We start from the raw sequence: 19,042 nt of genomic DNA, 5'->3' as shown, positions 1-19,042 counted from the left end.
ATCCACACTATTCCCAGCGAAATAAATGTCACCTCCAGGTCACCCCCAGCAACAAGAGGCACCAGCTCCACATCCTGGTAAAAAGATTTATTAAGAACCTGCAGAACCTGCCCAAAAGGAGGTTGCTGCCCTGGCACTGAAGGGGAGCGGGGACAGAGGATTAGTGCTTCTCCAGGCAAAGCCACAGGGTGAAACAAAGCAAGTGGAGGGCACAGAAAGGCAGTGGGAGCACATCTGCATGGTGCAGGAGCACCCGCAGCAGTTAAGGCGTATAAAGTGCTCGTAGAAGACCAGCCCTATCGAGGGGCCAAATAACACAAGCAGGGAGGGACAGCAAGGGATGTGGGTGGCTGGTGGCACCTGGCACAGGGGAGTGATGACAGGCTCATGCCCTGCCCAAAGCTGAAGCAAGAAGGACACTGCCTGCCCACATGACTGTCCCCAGCCACAGCCAGGACACCCCCAAATAGGATCTAGGCTGCTGGTCTTCATGGTCATCTCCCAGTTATCCCATGATCAGGATGCTGCTGTGTCTGGGTGCCTCTGCCAGCACAGGGGAAGGATAGTCCCAGTGCAGCATCCTGCCTCAGCTCACTCCCAGAGGAAAAATGAGATTAATATGACTGGTCCTCAGCCAGGCTGTGCCCCAGCAGTGCATCACAGCCTTGTGTCCCCCTCTGGAGCGAGCACAGCCATGAACCTCTTCTGCTGCTGGGAGCCTCACCAGCCTCTTGGTCCCCTCTAGGTTGGAATGTCCATGTGGGGCTCAGGTGGTTTCCATCCTCCCCCCACAGGAGGGGCATGGGGAGGTGGCATCACGGGTGCCTCATGCCACCAAGCTGGTTCCCCATGCAGGACAGGGATGCAGCAACAGCAGATCCAAAGCTGCTCTGTGGGGACGGGTCTCCTGCAGCCACTTTGGGGACATTTCTGCAAAACAGCCCTGTGCTCTGGCCAGAGATGGTGGGAAGCAGGGACACCCTCTGCAACTAGTGCTGCATCCCTCTAGCCTGCCCCAGCACTCCCAAACACTCCCTTCATCCCCACGGACTGCTCCAAGATATACTGCTTTTCCCTGGAATGTTTTTGTCTAAAATTGCCCTGATAGGATTAAGAAGAAAAAAAAAAAAATTGGATAAAAAATAGCAACCCCAGGTCATGCTGGGGTTAGGCTCCAAGGCCACCCTGTCCAGGCAGGAGACACCCTGGTGATGGGTTTGGGGACAGCAGAACAGCCAAAGGGGCCTCTCTGGGTGCAGCAGGGGAGGAGGCGATGGTGGGGACAGGGGCTGCCTCCTCCTGACAGCAGGAGGGATGGACCTTACAGGGATGGGTCGGGACAGGATGGGATGGGACAGGGAACCAAGCTGGAGGGGATATGAGGGATGGTGTCCCACCCCTCAGTGGGAGTGCAGGGAGAAGGCCAGTTTGACACAGCTGAGCTCCTCCCCGCCACTGCTGACCACCACCCGGACGCGGTAGTTGCCGTTGGTCATCCAGGAAGGGAGTTCCACATCGGGCACGTCAAAATCGCTGGCTGGCAGGGAGTAGGAGCCCTACGGAGAGAGGGGACAGACAGGCAAGAAGTCAGCCAAAAGGCCAGCCCAGCACCAAAGGGCACAGTGGTACCCACTGGCACTGCCAGCGTCACCGCGGGGCACGGCCGTACCGCTTTGAAGGGGCAGTGGCAGGGGATGCCGTAGGTCAGCAGGGGCTCCGGGCAGGGCGTGCCGGGTGGGATGAGCTCATCCAGAATGCTGCAGACGTCATTGTAGGTGCAGCTGCCCAGCTGGTCGATGCAGGGCAGCTGGATCCACAGGTCACCCAGTGCCTTCTCTACCACCAGCGCTGCCTGGAGGGAAGGTGTTCAGCAGCAGCACAACCAGCAGGGCCACCCACAGCTCCTCACCAGCCAACTCCCTCAGCTCCTGATCATGCAATCTTTGGGATGTCCATGAAGTCACTAAACCCCCTCAAGCCTCCCCCTCCTGCTTTCAGTTCCTCTCAACCTGCAGCTTCTGTTCCCCCAACCTCAGCTTGACCCCTTAAGCTAACACCACCCAGCACCTCACATCCCCACCTCCTTCTCCTCTCCTCTGCCTGTCCCAAAACTCCCAGGGAGCTCCCATCCTACAGCTCTGGCTCCTCACTCCCCCAGCACTCACCCCAGAATCCCAGGCCCAAGGAGACACCATAGCACTGTTCTAGATAGCCCATGCACACTGGACAAGAGACATGTTCTGTCTTATTCTGAAAAAACTTCCCAAAACGTGTTGCAGGGCAGCTGGCATGGCCCAAGGCTCCCAGAGCAGGGCTGTGGCATGCCCTTGGAGGGAGCAGCTGGGTTGGCTGCTGAAAAACAAGTGCTGCAGCAACCTCCAGAAGCACCCACAGCACCTGGGTTTCACTTCCCTCCTGGAACCAATACATCCCCAGGACATGAAACTACTCAGGTGGTTTCTGTCCCAGGAACAAGGTTGGGAGGCTCCCACTGAACTGTCTGCTCCCACCACAGGTCTCCCCATGCCCACTGTCCTGTTCTGGCTTACAGAGCCCAGTGTGCTCAGCCCTGCACCTCTCTGTACCTCACTCCCCAAGGGCTGCTCATTCCTGTACCCAGTGACAGGCATTTTCCAGCTGTCAGTGATTTGGGGAAGCTCTGCCCTCCCTCACCACACAGAGGGACATCTGGCACTTACCTTCAGAGGGGAACTCATGGTCTTGCCGCTCTTGACAGCCGCGCTGACACGCAGGCTCCCTGGGATGCTGATGGGGTCGGGTGCCACAGAGAGGCTCTGCAGCACCACGGGGTCCCTCTTGTCACCACAGTTCTCCCAAGCAAAGCCACCAACCTGCAGCACCGAGGGACAGGAGGAATTAGAGGCAGGAGAAGCCCTGCCTTGTGTTTGCAAGAGGTTTATCCAGAGCTGCACCTCTGACCCCTGCCAAACATCTGCTTACAAAGAGTCAGAAAATGACCTTCAGCCCCTTCAAATGCTAGTTCTTCAACTCCCAGCTCTCCAAGACTGAGGACATTGCAGAACCCTCTGTCTGTGAGCCTCTGCATGTACTTTACACCCGAAGAGGATTACCAGGCTGCAACTTCCAAACTTGCCCCAGCTCTGCCTCCAAGCACTTCACATGTGGCCAAGGCAAGATGCATCCTTCATGCCAATGGCACTGAGCAAGGTGTGTGAGGACAGGTCAGAGCAAGCTGGGACCAGGTGGTGTCTGCACTGTCCAGCAGGATGCTGGGCAGGGGTGTGGGGGGATCCCCTTGGAGGGGCTGTGGGGTTGGCACAGCCTCCACCTCATCCAGGACCAGCCCTGCTTTGTGAGCCCTCATCCACCAGCTCCAGCCACCTGGTTCCACATAGGAGCAGGAATCACACTTGGGGACCAGATGAGCCAGGCTCATCCTCTGCCTGATACACCCCAGGGGCCTGATCCTGAGCTACAAATGAGTACAAATCCTGATCCAGAGTACAAATGAGACAGGGAAACAGCATTGCCCCGTGGGATAATGAAAATCCACATGTAAGGAGATGTCACCCGAATGAGGGACATCACTTATGTGTCCTGAGTTAAGAGTCATGCTGGGACATCTCCCCTGTTCCCTACAAGTCACATCAACCTCTCCAGCAACCACCAGTAAAGACACTTGGATTCAAAGCTGGAGGGATAGCAGCACTGTCTGCAACAGCCACCTCTGAGCCTGCCAGAGGCAAATGGCAGAGACAGCCCCAGCTCCCTCCCCGAGCAGGTTTGGCTGGAGCATCCCATGTCCCCATGGCATGACGTGGGGCTCTCCCTGCCTGCTCGCAGCCGCAGAACCGGTGGAGGCTGTATTGCCTGGTGCCACACGGCAGCCCCAGCGGGCAGAGCGCAGCCCACGCAGCTGAGCAGCCCATCCCACCATGCTGCTCGCCCGCCGGGAGCAGCCCAGGGCAGGACACAGGGCTCAGGACAAGCCGGGACAAGGGTAGGCTGCACCCCGACGCTGAGCAAGAGCTGGGAGCCCCCAGCCCGAGAGTTTGCAGGCAAAGAGGCTCCAGCGAGCTGAGCATCAGTGTGTGGCTGCAGATTGCTGCCCGCCGAGCCCCCTCCAGCCTTCCCAACCGGTTGCCCCTTCCCTCGGGCAAGCACAGCTTTCCTGGAAAATAAATCGCAATATTTCCGTTCACTCCGCGTGAGAGTTACACGTGGTAATCAGCTGTGTCTTAATCAGCGCGTGTTAATGAGCCCGACCCAGAACTCCGTGGGAATAGGGAAGAAGAACATGGGCTGGAAAAGATTCATGGAGCAGCAAAATGAGAGCCGGGAGACGATCAGCCGAAGGACGAGGCCGCTGGGTTTTTGCGTTGAAAAGTGTTTGTAAACACTGGTTCCCTCCTGCTCCGAGCTGCCCCCAGCCTCCAGCACTGCTCCCAAACGCGGGGGCTGCGGGGCCGCAGGGGGTCCATGGACCCCACTCCCCTGCCCAACCACAGACGCGCCCAGCAGCGACCTTCCACCCTGACGGGATAGGAAATGCTCCTGGTCTCCTGCAGTCCCAGCGGGATGACGGATTCTTCCCCCTCTCCACCCCGCCGAGTCCCCCCGGCAGCCCCCTCCGTGCCCGAGAGGTGCGGGCTGCGGGCTGCGGGCTGCGGGGTCCGGTCCCTCCTCACCTTGCTGAGCCGCCGGGCCCCGCTGCGCTCCACCAGCAGCTGCGGCTGCGGCCCGGCGAGCGCGGCCGGGACGAGCTGCAGCGCGCACAGCGCCAGCGCCAGCCCCGCGCACAGCATCCTCCGGGAATGCGCCGGGAACGGTCCGGGATGCGTCCGGGGAACTGCTCCGAGCGGTGGGGAGGCGAGCGGAGGGCAGGGACCTCGGCGGGACCGGGCTGGCAGCGGCCGGTCTATGAAGCCCCGAGCAGAGGGGATGAGCCTTCTCTCCGAGCCCGGCCCACCGCCCGATTCCCCTCCCTCCCCCGAGGACGCTCACATTTTCCCTTCCCCTTTTGCTTTCTTTTTTTTTTCCCCTCCCTTCCCCGGTTTCGCTGCCAAGCGCAGGACTGGACTCGCAGGGATGCTGGGACGGGAAGCGCCGCTTTCCCAAGCTCCCAGAGCCGGCACTTGGAGCGGGGGGGGGGGGTGGGGTGGGAGCTGCACCAACCACCCCGGGGCACACACATCTCCCGCTCCGATGGGGGAAGCACGACCATCTCCCCACCACCCACCCCTCCACCCAGGGCTGCGGCTCTCCTCACATCCCGCTCGGGGGTGCCCCGGCTGTGCGAGGGTCGGTACCCTCTGGTCGGTACCCGGGACCCCCACGCTCCCCCCGCGCTCGGCACAGGGCAGGTGGCAGCTGAAGAGCAGAGATATTTGAGATATTTCAGATATTTGAGACCCTCAAACCCGATGTGAATGAGCAGGGGGGAGGGGACACTGGCATCGGGTAGCTCCTGCCTGGGCAGTTTGCCACAGTACCCCTACCACCCATCTATGTAAAATGCTGGATTTATCATCCCCTCTTCCATTCCTATCCCCTGGTTTGCGGATCATTTTCCAGACAGTGCTGCCCCGGGTACCCCCATCATGCTGGAAGAGTCACACGGGTACCCCTCCATCAGGAGTGGCATGGATTTTCCCGTATATTTTGGTGGACAGATGCTTTTATCCTGCAGAGGGGACTGAGCCAACTGAGCACAGAGGACACAAGTGTGGCAGGTCTCACATCTTCCCCCCTTGCCACAGCACGGTCAGGAGCCACTTGTGAGACCCTTCCCCACAGTCAGCTTTGCTCTCCCTTGCACACGGACACTGCCTGGCCTCCCCATATTGCTCTCAGCCCTGGGAAGGGTTGCCTGGCTTGTCCAAACCCCCGTCTCAGCTCTATTTTTAGCCTTTCGTCCTTATTTAGCAGCAAGGCCGGGCGGCAGCCTGCAGGCAGGGCGTGGGAGCAGGCAGGGGACGTGGTGGATGCTGCTGCCCACCCCGAGCCGGCAGCGACAACTGCGCCGCTGATCCACTGCCGAGGCTTAAGGGTGAGGAATAAATAGCCCGTTCCTCCCAGCCGGGAACGGAGGGGGGCGGAAAGTTATCCCCTGGGATTAGCTTTCACTTTGAGGCCCCGGAGCAGCCGGAGGACAGGGATAAGGATAGGGATGCATGGGGAGAGGCACAGGCACAGAAGAAGCATTGTGTTTGGGGCTGGGAGGGGAGCAGAGCCCCTCACCTCGAGCCCTGGCATCGAATGCTTTTCTGCTTCTCACAGCCATTGTGAGTGAAGGTTTCACTTCCCTATTCCCATCCTTTTCCACTTCATTTTGCCATGGGGGAAAAAGGAGAATAAAAGACTGCGAGAACAGGTTAACCCACATCTTTTTGCTTGGAAAAGCACAGGCAGGGACAGGAATGACTTGAAATCGTTGCACTACCTCAAGGCAGAATCATGTGTGACCTAAATCCCCACTAAAAGAGCCTGTGACTTTTTTTTGGTCTCCAACACATGTGAGAACTTCTCCAATTCAAACAGTTTTTTCAACTATCTCATCCATGCAAAATTGAGAGCAAGTCATGAGGTCTCAGCAGACCTGGCTAAACACCTCGGATTTGCATGAAGAAAAGCAGCCAGCACTTCATTACCTCTCATTTACCAAAGCAAACAGACTGCAAATGATGAGCAGGGAGGAAAGGTGTAACCACGACCACTATCTGTCCACCCATTGGGCTGCAGCTCTACCAGGAACCATCAGGCATCACCACAGGCCAGCTCATCACCCAAAAACCTTCCAGAAAAATATCCTCCACCTCTCTTTTTCTTTTTTTTTTCCAGACTAGGTTTCTGAAAATAAGATAAACAAACAAGAAAAAAAAATTGAATGACCCCATCTGCACTCACAGAACCACTCTGCAAACAGACCATGCCGGGCTGGCACTGACCCTTGTACCCATCCTGTTGTGCCCAGTCCGTACTGGAACCAGAGAGAGAGCCACAAGAGACACTTAAACAGTTTGCACAAATGCTTTTCTTATCCATAAGCTTTGGCAAACACTTTAAATGACCATTGGTACAAATTAACTCGGCTTTCCAGCTGTTATCCCATTTACGGCAATTCAGCCGAGCATGTGATAAAGCCTCCTCGTCTCACTTTTCTAGACAAAACCCTGGAGATGTCTCCAGCTGCTGTCATTCCTGGGGAGAGATCAAGATAACACCAAAAAAAGACATTAGAGCAAACTTCAAAACAAGCTGAAGCTGCCTCAGGTGGTGGCACAACACCACCTCTGCTTTCCTGTCTTTGCCTGGGCAGAAATCGCCTTGCTCCCACAGTCCCCTTTTTCTCCAGGCTGCCTCATGCAGCCTCCAGATGCCCGGGGTGCTCTGCTTACCCCTAGGATGCCATGGAAAGCCCCTGCTTTGCTCAAACAGAGCAGTTCCTGGCTGTTTAAGTGCTGCCCTGAAAAGGGAGCAAGTTTTCAGTATATTGGGGCAGAGGAGGATAAAGCAGGGCTGAGGTGAAAGACCGGTCTGCAGGCACATATCCTATGCAGTTTCTATAGGAAAGACTGGAGAAATTGAGGAATTACTAAAATCAAGCTAGAATAAGAGAGGTTTGGGGTAGCACAGGCAGGGCTTTTGGCAGGCAGCCTCACAAGTGCACCCACAGGCTGAAGGAAGGATGTAACATAGTCTGGGCAGCCATGTCTCCAAAAGGCAGGGGTTCTCCTAGAAGCACAGGGTTGTCACAGCAGAGCCTGCAGCAGAGGCTGGGGATGGGGGTGCTGGAGCTGGCCTTGCTGCACAGACCCATCCCCAAGCCCCAGCTCTGTCCTGCTGGCTCGATGCCTTAGCCTGATGTGACCAAACTGTTTTTTCTCCATCATTGTCAAGAGAAATCCTACCTGGAGCCCCACTTTGTGGAATGAGGGCTCCCCAAGCACCCCCTCGGCACCCCACAGTTAAAAGCTGAAATTTCCACAAGCACATGTGCAAACTACTGGACCCTTGTGCACCAGCAAGACGTGATGGCAGCTGGACAGACTCCTCATCAGCTGCCCACACAGTTGCTTCTCTTTGCAGCCTTGGCCCCAGCAATGCAAATTCAGTCTGGAAATCTGCACGTGCTTTGCGCTTCCCCCTGTAGGCCTTCAGTCTCTGAAGTCTGGACCGGGATTTTTAATTAACCCTGGAGAGGTGGAGACCAGCACCTTGCGCATTTATCCCACAAACGATCTACTCAGCCCAAATAAGTACTCTCATGCAGGGAAGAGACTTGCCCCACTCTGAAGTGCTGGGAGAGATAAGAACTGAGACGCTCTCTCGGTGGTTTCTGAGCAGTGGGAGCTGATGCCAGAAGCTTCTGTGACTCACAAAACTTCACTCAGGTTAAGCAGCACCCACCCAAGAGGACGCAGGCAACTGGTCCCACCAGTCCCCGGGAGACTTGGGGCAACGTGGGCCTGCCCCTCGTCCTCCCCACCCTCCCATCCAAGTGGTGTTTCACAATTTCCCCGGTGCCAGGGTTACCAGGGCAAGAAAAACACCTCCAAGTCGAACGTGACAGGACGACCAGGCACCTCCACTCCCTCGCTGCCCAGGCGAAATGCCAAGGTGTTGGCATCCCTAGAGCCGCAGGCTGCTTGGACTTCTCCCAGGGGATATTTGGAAAATGTCAGAATAGAAACTTGTTGACAAAAAACTTGCAATGTTTCCATACAGGCACGGCCTCATGACCAAGTTCAAACACTCCTATTTCAGCAGTTCTGGGTAGCACCAATGGGTTTTCAGGTCAAAATGTGTGGTCGCTCAGGAATGTATAAAAAGATAATTTTAAAAAAACATTTAAAAATCATTAAAATCAAAACATTTGGAGGAACATACCTTTCCTCGCATTATTTTTTAGATGGGACACTTTCAAATCCATGTGTGTCCCTACATGTTCAAGACCCACTTCCAAAGTGTAGGATTTCCCCCTGGAAAAGGGCACCCTGGCTCCAGGCCCAGCATTTGGGGTGTTTGGGATGCTCAAGAGAAGGGTTGACAGGATACAGTCCCTCAGGCAATATGGATCACACTGAAAGCCCCCTCCAGCCAGCACAATGACCCCAGAGCAGAGCTCCTGCCAGGAGTAGCACCCCAAACCCACCACTTTTCCACAAGTACCCCCACAAAAGCTGAAACTTGATGGGGTGATGGCAAAAGCCAGATGGATTCTGCTTTCTCACTCTCATCCCTATTCCTAAGGGGGCTGGGGTGGCTTCAGCAGTGGAAGCCCCCTGAGCAGCTGGTCCTGCTCCCACCCTAGCTCTGGTGCAGGGCTCCTGTTCCCCTTTCCCCTCGCCCAGGAGAGGACACCTCCAATGCAGGGGCCCTGCTCTTCTTACCCCACACCCACAACGGAGCATCCTCAGTGCAGGGGGCCCGTGGGACAGAGCATTCCCGAAGCACCCCGGCCCAGGGCGGGGACACCCCGGGGTGGAGGGGGCCCAGGGCCAGCCCCGGGGGCGGGCAGGCTGCGGCCGGGGGCCCTGCCCGCGGCTCGGGGGTGCAGAGCACCCTCTCCCGGCGCTGCCTGTCAGCAGCTGCCGGACGTTTTTATTACTTTTTTTTTTTTTTTTTAATTATTTTTTTTCCTGCCTGCCAGCTGGGGCGGCTCAACCCGTCCCGTCCCTGACCGGTGCCGCTCGCCGGGGGATGCCGCGCCCCGCGCCCCGCGGCTGAGCGGGTCCCGCCGGGGCTCCATGGGCTGCACCGGCAGCGCCCTGCGCTGCTGCCCCGTCGGTGCCGAGGTAGCGGCTGCGGGGGTTTTTGGGCTGGGCTGGGCTGGGCTTGGGCTGGGCTTCTCTCGGGGTCGGGGTTCGCGTGGGGTCGGGCTCTCGTGGGACCGAGTGCACACGTTGTCGGGGTTCAATGGAGCTGGGGTTCGCGTGGGGCTGATGTTTGCGGGGAGTCCTGCTTGCACTGCTGGGGACGAGGGGTGTTGGAGGCGCCCGGCGTGGGTTCCTCCCTGTCCCGGGGAGCGGTGGTGCCGGGTGCTGTGGCTGTCCCCGGCTGCGTGGGACCCCACCGGCATTGGGGTGGGGGAGGTGGCAGCGGGGACAATGAAAGTGGCAGCCACCCGCTCTCCTGCTCCCTCCTCCACTCTCCTGCACCTCTCCAGGCTCACCCCGACATCACGGAAATTCTATAATTAAGGGGGTGCAGGATCTGGGATGATGATGCCTGTTGGAAATGCTGGTCCCATGGATGACAGGCATGGGTTCCCCCAGCTAGACCTCTGCCAGCTTCCCACAGCATCCTCCCTCGTCCCAAAGGCTGTGTCTCCTTGTGCTGAAGGCATCGCTCCTGTAGGGGAGCATTCCTGTAGGGGAACACTCCTGTGGGGGAGCACTCTGAGTCCCCTCAGATCTCAGCACGTTGCTCTGTACTGAAGAGCTCTTTGGTGAGGTCTGAAATTATCTGCTGATTTGTTATTATCATTACTGTTGTTATTATTTGATGTGCTCATGCTGCCCCAGTGCCTCACCACTGACCTCGGGGGATGTTTTTGCTATCGGATGTGCTGTGCTTACTGCTGTGCTTACTGCTGTTGGGTGTTGTGATCGCTGGAGGGTGGCAAGGGAAGGAGGGAAGGCAGAAACACCCCGTGGTGCTGCTGTGCCCCCAGCACAGGTGGTCCTTTGCAGATCCAGCTGTGAGAGTCCCCACCTGGGACCACAGAACCCACTGCTGGATGTGCAGGGGGAGCAGGCACGGGGCTCACACAGCCCTGCAGCCAACAAGTGCCTTTATTTACAGCACTTGCAGGCTTGGTCGCTTCTCCACATCATGGAAAAAATCCCACTCTTTGCTATGACCTATAAGATCAGATATTTCTGGGCTGGTTTGTGACTCTAAGAGCTCTCAAGAACAGGCATAGGACAAGGAGAAACAGCCCCAAGGCCCCAGGTGTTGAGAGCCCCACATTTACCGAAACACGGAAATTTGTCATTTGCCTACAGACGTCTCCCTTCCTGCACTTGCCCGCTCTCGAGCTCCTCTGCACAGCCCTGTGTCACTGCTCCCCAACAGTCATTACCCATAAACAGCCCTGCTGCTGTGACTGGAAGTCATTCTGAAAGCAGCACCTAAAATCCCCATGATGGCTAAAAGGCATAAGGGCATGCACGAGGCCACTCCTGCCCATGTTCTCATGTCCAGAGTACCAAAAGGCAGGATGGGAGACCTTCACCTCCCACTGCTGATGGGTGGACTTGCAGAGTTGCTCCCTTGAGGTTTCTTGGGGTTAGGGGAGACTTCAAACCCCAGGGCAAGCCCAGCCAGAAGCCATGTGCAGGTCATGGGGCTGGGGACTCTAATGGGGCTGGGGGCTGCAGAGGCTTTTGAGGCCAGTCCCAGCTTTGAGGTGACCTTGAGGAGCTGGTGCTGGGCTGGGTCTGGTGGGTGGATGACATACCAGGAGCCAGTGTGTGCCCCGGGGGAGGCTCCTTGGCAGCCTCGTCCTTCCCTGGCACCAGTCTGCAGGCAGCAGGGTGATAAGGGAGGCACAGAGAAAACCCAGCCCTGAGCTGCGGGCGCTGCCCCTGGGGTTTCCTTCCCCTTCAGCTCCATCCACCCGTGCTTGGCCACTCATGCTTTGGTCACGCTCCTGGCGTGAGAGAGGCCAAGTTGCCTTCCCAAAAGGTTGGGGCTGAGGCTTGGCCGCCTTCCAGGGCTGGGGTGAATTTATTTTGAAGTGCTGGGAACTGTAGGTAGCACCAGGAGTCAGGGAAGGGCCAGAATGCAAAACTCGGGGCTGTCAACAGTGTGAAGTGTTTGCCTATGGTCTGCGGCACAGATCTGACTGTAGGAGAGGTGATAATCACCTCCTAACACAACCATCACCATCACTGGAGGAAACACAGCAGCAGGGTTAAAGACAGGTCCTACGGACCTGCCAGCATTGCTCTGGCAGCACTGAGCATCTGCTGCAGGTCTGGGAGGTGTTACACTCACGGACCAAATCCTGGCCCCCTACTCCACAGCCACAAAGCAAAGCCTCCTCCCCAGGAGCAGAGTCAGGATTTAAATACTCATTTCCTGCCTCTTTGTGATTTCCTTTGCTAGGTTGCATGGTTGAATTGCTTAATGTACTTGTAAAACAGGAAAAGAGGAAGAAAAATACAGTCCAAAACCCCACCTCACACCACGAGCTGAAGCAGAGGCTGCAGCCACCTCGGCTGCCCACACTGTGCCAGCTTGCTCTGCACTGGTGCTCCTCATCTCAGAACCCTTGGAGATGACTCAGGTCCTGTTGGAAATCCCTATTAATCCATCCATAAACAGTTCTGCTCCAGACTATTAGAAATATTTAGTTCTAAGAATGTAGATACTTTTGGTTTTTTCATAGCTGGAAGGTATTTTTGGCAGAGGTTTCCAAGAACTTACAGGATAAGCTACGCTGTGGATGGCCCCCACCTGCAGGATGTATCAGGCTGTTTCTTCCCCTGTCCAAAGCTGTTCCAGCTGGAGCAATTCCCAACCTGCTCCTTGCACACACTGTGAATTCCAGGATGATTTTCCAGCTCTCCAAAATGCGCCAGGCGATACCAGAGGTTCGGGTGCCACAAAGCTTCTCTGGAAGTGACAGTGGAAAGTCCCTCCATATTTCAGAGCTTTCAGCCAAATTTTGCTGTTCACCCCCGAGGTGGAGCTTTTATTCCAAAGGACAATTGAGTGCTTATGACTAAAATTAGCTCTAGACGCTATTTTAATTGCTCCTAGAGGTAGGAAGATGCCTCACTCATAGCCTCAGGGCAAGTATTTAGATTTGTCTGTTGATGCTGGTGAACCTGTTCCTTGCTTCACCTATTTCTGAGTTCAGTGCTGGTGTCTCAAATCATCTTCCTTTAGAGGCTGAAGGGCTCTGAGGTCCCATCCTGCTGGGTTTGGGGTGTGCGGGAGAGGTGAAGATTCCCTGGGTGTGTGCTGGGGACAGTGCCTGTGCTATGGAGGTGACCAGCCCTGGGCTCTCTGTCCTTAGGCATCACTTATGCCAGTGAGCAGGACAAATGCAGCAGAGGTGGTTTGGTTTGGGGTCCCTCCTGGAGGTGGTAACAGCATCCTGCTCTCAGCTCTGCTGAGATCATCCAAAACCCTTGAGGCGTGTGTCATCCACCTATCAGGAGGGACCTTCTACACAGCCTTTGCTTTGTTGCAGTGCAAAAAAGGATATGGGGTGTGGGGAGGAGGCCTTTTGGGACTCCTATGATGCCCTCATGGCTGCAGAGCCTCGATTGTCTCATTCATCTCTTCCCTTGCCCCCCATCCCCCGAACTTCAAAACCCATCACAGGACACTGCTACGTTAAATACCAGGGAGATGCGCGCTGGCATGAGGTGTGTCAGGGGACAGGAGAGGATTCCTGGGGACTCCTTGCAGTCAGGTGTGCCAGGATTCAGCAGCATCTCAGAGCACCCCGCGCTTTCAGGGTGAACTACACGGACAAGGAGAACAAGCCCCGTGAACTCTGCCGGGTGCCTCCTCGCCCCCTCGCCTGGGCCACGTTCAACGCTGTGGCTGCTCATGCCATAGAAGGGAAGATAAAGCCGTGGCTTCCCAGAGGCTTGGAGTTCTCCTGCTCTCTGGAACTGCGCCTCCCTCCCGCTCCAGAAGGGGGGCTGCAGTGGAGGCGGAGACAGGGACGTCTCTTTGCTTTCCCTTGCTTTTTTCCCAAGCCAGGCTCTCTAATCCGGGCTGTATTTGGCCGCGCCGCTGTGCGCGGGGCCGAGCCGGGGAGCAGCCGGCCCGGCGGGTCCCGCAGGCAGCAGGACTGCTTTCCTTAGGGATTGGGATTTTTAGGGACAGCTCTGCCGGGGGCTGGAGGGCAGCACCGTGTCTTCAGGTGAATTTTCTCGCCTCTCGTGCATCTATGCCATACCCAGAAGCCCAGCTCAGTGATGGGCATCAGGGACCACATTTGCCTTGCACCAGCGAGGCCGAGCCGTGAGAGCCTGCAAGATTTGCTTCTATCTTTCAGCAACTGATAAAAATATATCCACTCTTTTTTTTTTTTCCTCTTCTCCCCTCCAAGTGACTAAATTAAACCCATGCAGGGCTGGAAGGCATCCCACGGAGCTGTGTTGCTGGAGGCAGCTCCCGGCTCTGGGTTATCTCAGCCCCGTGGCAGCAGCGGGAGCGTGCGGGAGTGCGGGGCTGTGCAGCACATTCCTGCGCTCCTGAGGTCATTGCTTGGCCGCCGCCTGCTCTCGCCTGCTGCCAGCCCTGCACAGGGGCTGTATCGTCCCTGATTTATGGTTATTTTTCATTTCTCACTCCTGCTCCAGCTGTGTCAAAGCCCATCTGTCTAAGGCCCTGGCAGAGGCGTGTGTCTGGGGAGCTGCAAGGTGCCAGGGACCAGACTGACCTGAGCATCCCAGGACAGGAGGAGAGGGGCAAAGGAGTGCCAAAGCTGGAGTCCTGCCAAGTGCTGCCTGCTCTCCCCCACCAAAAGTTTTGCTTCTGGGGCCCATTTTGCACCAGCACCATGTCAGCGAGGGTGGCATCCCCCAGGTTTTCCAGCTGAATGCCACATGGTGAACTGTCTGGGATGGAAGGAATTGGCATGAGCTTGAGGCTGCCTGATGGGCAGTACATGCACACCCACGGGTGCTGGGAGAGGGCAGGGCTCTGGGAGGGACTGCTGCTCCCCGAGGACCTGTGTTTTAGCAGAGCTGATGCAGGCTCAGGACAGGGTGTTCTCTGCCTGCAGCCACCTGCCCGACTGTTCCCCCCTGCTCCAGCCTCCTCTCTCTCTGCCAGAGACAGCTAAAAGCCCAGCAGCAGAGGGGATTGGCTTCCCAGGAGCTCTCGGCCCTGAAGACACAGAATGGTGAGAAAAAAATATGTTTTCCCACTGCTTTGCTTTCTCAGAGCGATATTAAGGAAGCACTGGGCAGGCCCCAGCATGGCACCAGGGAGGATGAGGATGATGTAGGTGCATGCTGGTGCAGGAGGGCAAACAGAGCATCCCAGAGACAGCGGCATCCCTTCCTCTCAGTCAGACAGGTCATCCCCAGAAAAGGAGACCTGACAAGCTCTGCCAGCACCATCCCAATTAGGGCTAATTTGGACCAGTGAGACGGAGGGAGGTGTTTCTCCAGTGGGAAGAGGGCAGTGCTGAACCCGGCCCACGGCACTGGCAGGTTCAGCTGCCCAGGATGTGCAGGCAGCCCAGCCAGAGGGAGGCAGCCAGGGCTGTTTCAGCCGTGTTTGTCTTGCAGCCAATGCCTCCCTGCTTCCTGAGCATGGGGAGAAGGCAGCGCGGGCAGAGGAGTGGACGGACAGTGCGAGATTCCTCCAAGGCCAGGAGGAGGAGGAGGAGCGGCTGCAGGATGCTGGCCAGGCAGGCACTGCGAGCATCTCCCAGGACACTGAGATCCAGGTGAGCTGGAAGGGCTGGTGCTGCTGGAGGCAGCAGCTGGGCATGGAGCATGTCACCAGCCTGGTTTTCCCTGGCACATGCTGGGCTGAGCTCTCCCATTTTTTGGAGGGCAGGTCTATGAAAGGGTAAGGAAGCCCAAAGCATTGAAGCTCTGCATCCCTTGCACTGAGATTTCTCATCCAACTGTTTCCCAGGTGGAAAAGGGAAAAGAGCTGGGGCTGAAGGAACAGCTTGATGCCCTGAGGAGAGAGCACACAGAAACCCTGCAAGGTGCGTGCCAGGGCAGCAGGGCTCCCTGCAGCTCCCCTCCCCTCTCCCCGCTACTGCCGTGTCCCTTTGGCTGCCTGTGGGGTCATGGGGATGCTGTTCCCTGCTCTCCACTGCTGTGGGGCTCAGGTGGGGCCCGCTGCCCCAATGTCCCCACACTGGTGGCACTCAGCTCATGTTCCTCCACAGAGCTCCAGGGAGCACATGAGCAGGAGAAGCTGCTGCTGACAGAGTCCCACCACAGGTCTGAGGCAGCCTTACAGGTATCAGCAGAGAAATCCATGGGGAGGGGGGGCTTGTGGACCACCTGTTGGTTCTGCCATGGTGCCCCACATTCTCCAGTGGTCACCTCAGTGCCTGGTGTGCTCGGGGACCACGCCAGCTCTTCCAGCCCTGGTGTTATTTGGGTACCACAGCCCAGCAGTCCCCATCTCAGAAAGAAATCCCAGATACCTCTCATTCTGCTTTTTCCCTGGTTCTCCTAGGAGAAAATTCAGGCATTGAATTCCCAGCTGAAATCCTTCCAGGAGAGGATGAAGCGGGTGGAGGAGTCACTCTTGAGAACAGACTACAAGAAGCACATCCAGGTGCAGGGAGGGGTGTCAGGGAGGGGACCTGCTATGGGGTGCTGACCCAAAGCCAAGGGGCCTCTGATGGACCCTGGCAGGGTGGGGCTGGAACCAGAGGGGAGCACAGGACAGCTGAGGGGGGAGGACAGCTGAGGACAGCCTGCCCTGGGGAGGTGTTGAGGTCCCTTGGACACAAGTGATGGCCCTGCAGGAGCACGGGAGCCCCAGCCCCTTCTGGGAGCAGGAGCTGGAGAGCCTGCACTTCGTCATCGAGATGAAGAACGAGCAAATCCATGGCCTGGACAAGAAGCTGCTGCACCTGGAAACCGTGGTGGGTTGAAAGGGCGAGGGTCACAGGTGGGCTTTCCTCTTTTCAGCTCCTCTATCCACCTAAATTCTGCCCAGAAACTGCAGCTGGAGCAAAGGTGGATGGAGCCCTCTTCCTCTCTTCCTGTGGGGGGAGGGATGGGGAAGCAATGCCACCAGGTCAGCATTTCACCCAAAATGGAGTGGCAGGGGGCTCAGAAGTGCTTCCCAGCTCTCTCCTCACCCTCATGCCCCCTTCCAGGAGGAGAGGAACCTTCTGCTGGAGGAGAAGGTGAAAACTCTCCAGCAGGAGAACGAGGACCTGCAAGTCCGCACCCAGAACCACTTGGTCATGGCGAGGTAAGTCCCACCCACCCGTGCACAGGTGGCATCTCCGGTGAGGGGACAGGTGGCAGCCTGTGTTGCCGCGGGTGCTTTGCGGGGAGCAGAGGGGCGGCTCCGGCAGCCTGTGCCCTCTGCCCGCAGGCAGCTGTCCGAGGAGCTCCAGAACGCCCGCGGGGCGCTGGAGAAGGAGGCGCAGCTGCTGGATCAGGCTCGCCGAGAGAAGGAGGAGCTGCTGTACCGTGTGCTCAACGCCGGGGACGGCACCCCCTTCCCCATAGCTACCGGCGAGGTGCCCCTCATCGCCACGTAGCACCGACGGCACGGCGCGCTGCCGGGGACTGCCGGGGACTGCCCCGCAGCCCTGTGAGCCCAGGGCTGCTCTCACCAGTGCCCCCCAGTCGGGGCAGGGCTCCGGGCTGGCCGAGCCCTCGGGGTGCCTCACGGACCAGAGCGATGGAGCATTTCATGGGACGATTACGCCTGCATTTCCCCAGCCCGTGTGGGGCTGCAGAGGGACCCTGGCCTCCCACCCACGCAGTCCCTGCGCCCCTTCCTCTGGTGAGGGGCTGTCTGTGGCTGAAAGGGCTCAGCCAGGACAGACAGACTTGCATTGGGCCGGATCTGACCTAGCGCTTGGCTCTGAGTATAAACAGCACCAGTGCTGCCCCAGGGCATGAGGAGGATGAGGAGGCCACTAGGACAGGAGGGGGACAAGCACCGGGAGGATGAGGAGGGCACTGGGGACATGATGTTAACCTCACCAGGCAGGGCTCCCACCCATGCCCTCCTATTCCCATCACCTCCTCCACCTTCAGCAAATGTCTCCCAGGTACAGCTCCTGCATGTCCCAGCTGACTGCCACAAAGACCCCAAGCCCTACTTGTCCCTGCTGCCCCTCAGCAGCACCACCAGTCCCATCTTCTCCCACAAAAGCTGGACAGAGGCTGGAGCTGCACCTCAGGGAGCAGAGCATCTTCCCAGGGGGTAGCAGGCTTTGGCAGGTCACATCTCTCTGCTCGAGGCAGGGCATCCCCATCAGGGAAGGTGCTGCCAGCATGGCTGTGGGTCAGGGCTGGATGCACACAAGCACTTTCCCCTGGGTGCACGAGTGTGATGGGAGTCTCTGCTCTGGGGCTGTCACAGGCCTGTCCCCTCCCCAGGACTGTTTAGCCAGAGCTGTACGTGTGTGTGGGTGGGTGTGTGTGGGTTTGTGTGTTTGTGGGTGTGTGTGTGCACCAGCCAAGGTGCTGCTGCCTGTAATGATTACAGATCTGTAAGAAGCAGCAGCCTCAGGAGTCCCATGTCAGTGGTTTGGGGGACTGGTGCAGGAGTGTCCCAGAGTGGGGCTGTGTGCTCCACACCCCACACAGTGGGAAGAAGGGGAAGGGTGGGAGCTGGCACCACAAAGACTCAACAAGGAAACTCCACATGAGGCCCTTAAGGCTGATCCCCATTTTCCTGTTCCTTCCTTCTTTTCCTTCATTTCAATGGGCTCCCAGCTCAGGGCAGACCCAGACCCTCCCAGCATCAGGGCCACTGCATCAGTCACTTCCCTCCTTTGTGCTGACCCTAATCAGAAATTCAGCAGCTGAATGGGCAGCCAGGAAGGCAACGTGGATGGGGGATCCAGCTCTGACCCACAAACCTCCATGGGGTTGCCAGAGGGGGAAATGGGGGAGCCTGTTGTGTCAGAGCCATGTCCCACCCACCAGGGCATCCTCTGCTCCACGCATCATCTGTGCCTCCCCCAGGTGCTGTAGCACCAAAGCAGGGGAAAGCCCAGCAAATCCTGCCTGGTTATGGCTGAAGGGATCAGGATTTCTGGACAAGGGGATACGAGGCTGGTGGGATCTGGGATCCTGCTCTGGACACCTGGTACCACGTCCCAGTGCCCCAAAGGCAGATCCTGCGTGGGACTTGGAAGAATGTGCCTGACTCTGGGAAAGGGGACACTGGGAACTGAGGAGGAGGAATAAATGAGTGCAGAAAAGGACTTGCACACTATGAAAGGGGAAAAGCCTGGACCAGGCAGTACCTTGGCAGTCATGGGGGGGATGATAGGTCCTGGGTGCCCAGACAAAATGGAGGGTCAGGGCAGCACAAAAAGCCTCTACCTAATTGTGAGCAGCTGAAGGAACAGGGT

The 19,042-nt window shown here is 57.5% G+C and overlaps 2 protein-coding genes across 2 annotated transcripts; one reads left to right on the top strand and one right to left on the bottom strand.

Annotated features, from left to right (window-relative positions):
- Positions 1 to 72: 72 nt before the first annotated feature.
- GM2A (ganglioside GM2 activator) lies at positions 73 to 4,958 on the bottom strand. The gene is made up of 4 exons (XM_053956880.1): positions 4,671 to 4,958; positions 2,700 to 2,852; positions 1,670 to 1,852; positions 73 to 1,556 (listed from the first exon to the last, which is right to left on the bottom strand). The coding sequence occupies exons 1-4, from the start codon at positions 4,785 to 4,787 to the stop codon at positions 1,401 to 1,403; spliced, it is 609 nt and encodes a 202-aa protein (XP_053812855.1). The 5' UTR covers positions 4,788 to 4,958; the 3' UTR covers positions 73 to 1,400.
- A 4,663-nt stretch (positions 4,959 to 9,621) lies between these two features.
- CCDC69 (coiled-coil domain containing 69) lies at positions 9,622 to 19,004 on the top strand. Its single transcript, XM_053956670.1, has 9 exons — positions 9,622 to 9,779; positions 14,791 to 14,860; positions 15,252 to 15,412; positions 15,607 to 15,682; positions 15,869 to 15,942; positions 16,165 to 16,266; positions 16,460 to 16,579; positions 16,817 to 16,914; positions 17,041 to 19,004. Exons 1-9 carry the CDS (start codon positions 9,732 to 9,734, stop codon positions 17,207 to 17,209), a joined length of 918 nt encoding a protein of 305 aa, XP_053812645.1. The 5' UTR covers positions 9,622 to 9,731; the 3' UTR covers positions 17,210 to 19,004.
- The last annotated feature ends 38 nt before the right edge of the window (positions 19,005 to 19,042 follow it).

The sequence above is a fragment of the Vidua chalybeata genome, chromosome 15 (genome assembly GCF_026979565.1).
Source record: "Vidua chalybeata isolate OUT-0048 chromosome 15, bVidCha1 merged haplotype, whole genome shotgun sequence".
In the NCBI taxonomy this organism is placed as follows: domain Eukaryota; kingdom Metazoa; phylum Chordata; class Aves; order Passeriformes; family Viduidae; genus Vidua; species Vidua chalybeata.
Note: the sequence above shows the minus strand (reverse complement) of the source record. Positions and strands in the feature narration are given on the sequence as shown.